Source organism: Coniophora puteana (assembly GCF_000271625.1).
Source record: "Coniophora puteana RWD-64-598 SS2 unplaced genomic scaffold CONPUscaffold_1, whole genome shotgun sequence".
Taxonomy (NCBI): domain Eukaryota; kingdom Fungi; phylum Basidiomycota; class Agaricomycetes; order Boletales; family Coniophoraceae; genus Coniophora; species Coniophora puteana.
Window position 1 is genome coordinate 3,910,614 of NW_006913053.1, and position 6,000 is coordinate 3,916,613.

The window sequence follows — 6,000 nt, forward strand, 5'->3', positions numbered from 1 at the left end:
TCCCGGCGGATCTTTTTTGGTACGTCGCGAGGCCTGCAGGTTTCTAAGCGGACCGTCGCTAACTTTTCATAGCGCCCACTATCTTCGTAAATCACGAGCGGTTCCTCGGTCACACACTTAAAGAAACTGCACCACTGGTGGTGATCTTCTCCCTTTCCTTTTGCCACCTCTCCTTCTATCCCCTTCCCCTCTCTTTGCCATGCATCGCAAACGAGCCAACAGCGGCAGCAGCGACGAAATAGACCCTGGCTACACCGACGACCTCGGCTCCCACACCTCCCACACCAAACAAGCAGATAACGGGCCCTTCCGCACCACCAGCAACCTCATCCCTGCCCAGAACTCAGAACACCCCACCGCCTCGGGCACCATGCCCTCCGACACCCTCACCCCGCCCGTCGCTCGCGCCGCACCCATAACTCCCCTCGACCGCTTCCGCTCCGCCGCGCGCAAAATCATCCAAATGCACCGCACCTCCGCCATCCTCGCGCGCTTCGCGTCCGCCAGCACGACCAAGGGCTTCGAACCAGGCATCGACCCGCGGCGACACACCGCCGCGCTCGCGTACGGCCACGTGCACGCGCAATGTGTGATCCAGTGCGCGGACTACAGCGCGCTGCGCGCGTCCTTCGGGCGCATGAGCAACGCCGAGTTCGTCGCGATGCTCAGCGACGACGGTGCGTGCGCGCGGGAGCCGTGGGCCAAGGTCCGGTGGATCAATATATGGGGGATCAGCTGGGACGTGCTTAGTGCGCTGGCGCTGAGGTATGAGCTGCACCCGCTCGCGCTGGAGGACGTGTTGCACCAGCGGGGGCATGCGCGGAGTAAGGCGGATTATTATCCGAGTCAGCTGTTTGTGCGCGTGTTGTGTCATATGCTGGGGGATCCGGACGAGGATGTGTTGGCGCAGTATGCGCCGGAGGAGACGTCTAGGTCGGCGTCGCCCGAGCCGATGCGGGGGTCGGATTATCGCGACGAGGACGAGGAGAAGACGTTGCTGGAGCCGGCGTGGAAGAGGGGACACTCGGATTTGGAGGCGCCGAGTAAGAGTGGGTTCAAGTTTGTCTCGCCGACGAGGAAGGAGTCTGTGGTACGTGCTAGTATGCTGTTCGCTCTTAATTTGCGTATCTTACCTTCGCGCATATATGCAGGCACGCAAAAGACGCGAACGCGCCCAGATCACGCTCGAGGCCCTCAAGAAAGAGGGCAGAGTCAACGTCAAAGTATCCCCCATGTCCATCTTCCTTCTCCGCAATGGTACGTCTCCCCTTTCACGATTCAACTACAACAGACCAGCTCATCCTGGATAAAACGGTAAGGCACCGTCATCACCATCCTCCCCTCGAGCACGCACGACTTCACCGAGCCCATCCAGGCGCGTCTCCGACAACAGGACTCGTTCCTCCGGCGCTCTGCGGACCCGAGTCTGCTCGTCCAGAGCTTGCTCGATATCGGTGCGCCGCTTATCCCATCACTATAACGCGCACGTTTTCTGAAGTCGTATCTGCGTGCACAGTCGTGGACTCGGCCCTCGAAGTCGTCGACGCGTACCACGAAAAGATCCTCGAGCTCGAGCACGACGTACTGTTGAAGCCGGACATGAAGGTCGTCCAGCGGCGTCAGTCTTCCCCTCCCCTCGCCGTCCCTTCTATGCTGACGATTGTCTGCAGTACACATCCTCTCGGGCGACCTCACGCTGCACAAGCGCACGCTCGAGCCGCTCAAGAGCGTCATCTACGGCCTGCGGCGGTACGACCTCGAGCGGTGCGCCGCGCTCGCGGACGAGCTCGCGCATGCGGACTCGCGGCAGAACTCGATCTCGTTCGCGGGGCTGCCGTCGGGTGGCGCTCCAGAGGGGCCCGCAAAGGTGCCGGTGAAGGGCTTCATGAGTCCCAAGACGAAGATTTACCTGGTAAGCCGTTCGCTCTTGAGTTGGATGTTGGATGCGGATTAGGATTTGGATTTGGTGCTGACGAGTGTGCACGGCACAAGGCGGACGTGCACGACCACATGGAGTACATCCTCGGCAGCCTGGACATGTTCGCGGGCATCGCGGAGAACCTGATCAACTACACGTTCAACGTCAAGTCGTACGAGATGAACGAGGTCATGCGCCGGCTCACGCTCGCGACGATCATTTTCTTGCCGCTTACACTGCTCACCGGTTATTTCGTGCGTCCTTTTCTTCTTCTTCTTCTTCTTCTTCTTCTTCTTCTGTTATTCGACACTGGCTGGGACATCGGGAGCTAACGACCATCTCCTCATGGACAGGGTATGAACTTCTCGAGCATGTGGTCGACCGCGCACCATACGGACTGGCTGTACGTCCAACCACCCCCCTCCTTTCTTTTTTCTCCTTCCCTAGCGCTGACCGGCCCTTCCCCTCACGCACCTCGTAGATTCTGGGCAATCGCGATCCCCATCATGTGCGTCGTCATCCCCGCCTTCACCGCGCCCGATATCCGGCGGCTGGCGCACTACGGCCAGAAGCGCATGGTTGCGTGGAAGACGGACCAGGTGTGTCTTAAATCAAGCTCAACATGGTTCGAGGTGCTGACGCCGCTGCAGTCGCTTCGATATATGCGGCCAGCGCGTCGGTCGACAAGATCATGAACTGGATGACGCCGATGTGGGCGTGCGCTTATTTACTTGTGGACTTGTGATGATAAGCTTGTTTTCGCTTTCCTTTGTCGCTCTTTTGGGGTTTGGGCTCTTTGATGTGGCTTTTTGTCGTTCTTTGTTTTCTTGTTTCGTGTTCTTATGCTGTCGCTTTTACAGTAAAAGTTATACCTCGCATACATTACATACCTGAGTTTCTCGTGCTGGACTGTTTTGTCTTCATTTACTATAAATGCCCAACAACAAGATAGCTGTCCAGCTGGGATCGCGCATTGATCGAGTGGTAACTTGCATATAGGACCGCGAGCCGACTTTCATGACGATAGTCGTGCTTCCGTCAAGGTAGATAGGGGCTTTCCTCTCTCGTCTCAATGCCTGACGCAGACGGCCTGACGCAGCAGAGCTTCATCGATATCTCTTCTTGACCACGTACTCTCCTCATGAGCGATCAAACACCAGAAGAAATCTACGCCGCTTCTAGACTGATTGCTGCTGAGCTGTTTGCCTCTGGTCTGCTTCCAGAGGCCGAAGAACGCTCCAAGAAACCCGATCTCGCATCTCTTCTCGACAACGAGAAGTCAGCCTGGGCGAACAAGAACCACGCGCTCGGGTTCCCGGTGGCCGACGTGCGCACCGATCTCGTAAAGTGGATGCGGGGCTGGGACAAGGGCGTCGAGAGGGCCTGCAGCTCGGCGACGGACGTGGTGACGTATACCTCGGCGTTCCGTTTCCCCTTCTACGTTAGCAGGACACCTGGTCCCACGGAGTACGAGTTTTTGCGCGTCGGGAAGCTTAGAGCGCAGGACGAACATCGAAGAGTGATGCTGGGGCTCGGGGAACTCTACGGCGAGCTTGAAAAGGAGCGGTGCAGCATTCGAGACTGGTTTATGCTCGTCAGCGCGGAGAAGCGGCGAAAGGCGCTCGCTCGGGCCTTCGAGAATACGTGCTGGTGCACCGTACTTGGCCAGGACTCGCGCGTGCTCTGTCCCGAGATCAACAGCACGACCCTTCTGAAACGCCGAGGACTCGAGCTCTTTGACTTCTGTGACCGGTACAAGGATAACATGAGCTCTTTCTTCGGAGAAGACGACCCTACGCAAACAAACATGCTCTATAGCGACTGGTGGCGGAGCGCACGACGACCAGAAGACAGCCACGTTGGGCGTAACCATTACGAAAACTACAGGTATTTGTATCAACTCTATACATACTTTCGGCTCGAGTTTCTCGGTGAGCGTGCCTCATCCATCTATCCCTCGCACCATTTAACTGGTGTTTCATGCGTCCATGCAACAGACAAGTTTGTATATTACACTCTAAAGGTCGTCCTCATGGGTTTCGTCGAAAACATGTCAAACAGCGACTCTTTTGTGCCTCGCTTGATCTGGATGGCTGGCCGGCAGGGCGTACAGAATCTCTTGGCCGTCCGAAGAGAAATGAGGAGCCGCGCCGGGCGCCGGTGCGAACACTGCGATCGCTGCCCGGAGGACTTTGGCGAAAGTATCAAGTTCCTTATCTGTGGCGCATGCAAACGCCACCTCAACTTCGAGTATCCCTACTGCTCCAAGTGCGTTTTCTCCCCCTCTCGCTCCGGTTCGCCGTATGCATTGATCGCCATTGTGGCGCTTCTATTCCAGAGAATGTCAGATGTCGGACTGGCCTCAACACAAAGTGCACTGTGGCAAGGAGAAGGTGTCCAAAGGCCGCGACGAGGGGCAACCGGAGTACACGCTCTCGCTCGGCGCGCTTCTCCAGCTTGAATACCAGCTACAGCGCCCCGAATTCGACTACTTCATCTTCCAGGTCGACGCACCCCAAGGCTGGCCAGTCGTATTTCTCCATGACGCCGAAAAACGGGCAACCTTTAGAGAAAAACGTGCTATGGTCGCAACAGACTCCGACCGAGCCGGCCTCGACGTGCTCGCAAAGTGTCTCGTGGATGCGCTGAAAGCAGACACCGCCGAATCGGGAATCACCAGGGACAATGTCATCCAGCAGCTATGTGAGGAATACGAGGTCGATGTGAAGAGTCGGCTTGAGGCGCTTGAAGCAGAATTGGCGATGGTAGGCGATGAGGACCGGTATAGCGGCATGGTGGTCATCGGAGGGCGACGAACCGGAAGCTTATAGTGGTATTGAGTTTTCGGGCCAGTGGTTGTTTTTGAAATATTTTGCTGCATCAAACTCACTCGTATATGGGTGCCTGTATAGCATCAGGAACCTTACAGCCGACTGGTCGGAGCTTGAACAAGCTTGTGCAAGCTTGTACAAGCCCCAAAAGTCCGGACAGGCCGAAAGCCGACCAGAAAGTAAGAAATTTTGAAAAGTTTTCTCTCAAAACGTGATTAAATCAGTGACATGTCACATAAATAACGCATGTCACTGAGTAGCCGAGCCCACTCGAATAGACATTCCCGTGCAATTCCCTGGTTCAAAAATGCCTCGTTGCAGGAAGAACTAATGGTTAGTGTACACAGCCGTCTTGTGGCTAAAAACTGACCTCAAAGTTACAAAGAACGTGATTTTACGCATGGGTGTGACATTGTGTGACTGGGCAATCTTTTGCCAAGACTCACAAGTCGCCAAGACGCCGACGATGTTACTGATGTACCTTTCTCTATCTCACCCTCTATCGCGGCTTTTGCGTCCAAGCCGTGCAAGTTAATCTTTGGGTACAGGCGAGGATGATCTGCTCTGTACTACAATATGTGTATGAGTCTGGATCCGCGAACCAGGCTTGGGTCGATTGACGCGACAGCTAGAGACATGGTGCTGGTCGAAGTTCAAGGTCAAAGCAAGATCCCTTTCAAGCAGCACAGTTGGCGTTATGGGGCTGTCATCGCTTATATTAAAGTAGATTTTGTAACGTTCGTAAGTATCCGAAGTATACACTGCAAAAATTTCACCATAACTTGTGCCCATTTACTTTAAATAACTGGCCCAGTTAGTTAAAATAACTTTATCATAACTTGCCGGGATTTATCCGGGTGTGGATACACATTGTATTTTAAATGATATTTGACAGGTTATGCTAAAGGTGGGACACGCAGTTTTGACAGCTATCTTAAATTGTAGTTTCTCACGGCTGTCAGCCATGTCATTGCTCATCTGTTTATTTTAAATAAAATGGAGTTAACATAAATGCGGATAAACTCCGCATTTGGATGACAACAATCAAAGTCTGGCCCATGATGGTCAGAAACCAGATAATGACCTGGCAATGACTAATCATATGCCGGTCAATGGCCAATCAATGGCCAATCAATGGCCAGTCATTTGCCAGTCAATGGCGGGTTAATGGCGGGTTAATGGCCAAATAGAAAGTTATTATTTAGTTAGAGAAATATGCTTTTAATCCCTCACTTCACAAACAACATGAAT

At 54.3% G+C, this 6,000-nt stretch overlaps 2 protein-coding genes across 2 annotated transcripts; both read left to right on the plus strand.

Annotated features, from left to right (window-relative positions):
* The first annotated feature begins 243 nt into the window (after window positions 1-243).
* Window positions 244-2,860, plus strand: CONPUDRAFT_116452 (uncharacterized protein). The gene is made up of 9 exons (XM_007765623.1): window positions 244-1,090; window positions 1,152-1,257; window positions 1,320-1,454; window positions 1,517-1,618; window positions 1,671-1,912; window positions 1,993-2,172; window positions 2,272-2,321; window positions 2,400-2,517; window positions 2,569-2,860. The coding sequence occupies exons 1-9, from the start codon at window positions 371-373 to the stop codon at window positions 2,611-2,613; spliced, it is 1,698 nt and encodes a 565-aa protein (XP_007763813.1). The 5' UTR covers window positions 244-370; the 3' UTR covers window positions 2,614-2,860.
* Window positions 2,861-3,059: 199 nt separating this feature from the next.
* On the plus strand, window positions 3,060-4,783 carry CONPUDRAFT_161849 (uncharacterized protein; the record flags this gene model as incomplete). Its single annotated transcript, XM_007765624.1, has 3 exons — window positions 3,060-3,849; window positions 3,916-4,186; window positions 4,257-4,783. 3 exons carry the CDS (start codon window positions 3,060-3,062, stop codon window positions 4,747-4,749), a joined length of 1,554 nt encoding a protein of 517 aa, XP_007763814.1. The 3' UTR covers window positions 4,750-4,783.
* Window positions 4,784-6,000: the final 1,217 nt, after the last annotated feature.

Excerpts from the sequence above, each read along its gene's own strand:
- CONPUDRAFT_116452 (XM_007765623.1), top strand. The coding sequence starts at position 371 with ATGCCCTCCGACACCCTCACCCCGCCCGTCGCTCGCGCCGCACCCATA. Across the intron at positions 2,173-2,271 it reads CACTGCTCACCGGTTATTTC|GGTATGAACTTCTCGAGCAT; the intron begins GTGCGTCCTTTT and ends CCTCATGGACAG. Across the intron at positions 2,322-2,399 it reads GCGCACCATACGGACTGGCT|ATTCTGGGCAATCGCGATCC; the intron begins GTACGTCCAACC and ends CGCACCTCGTAG.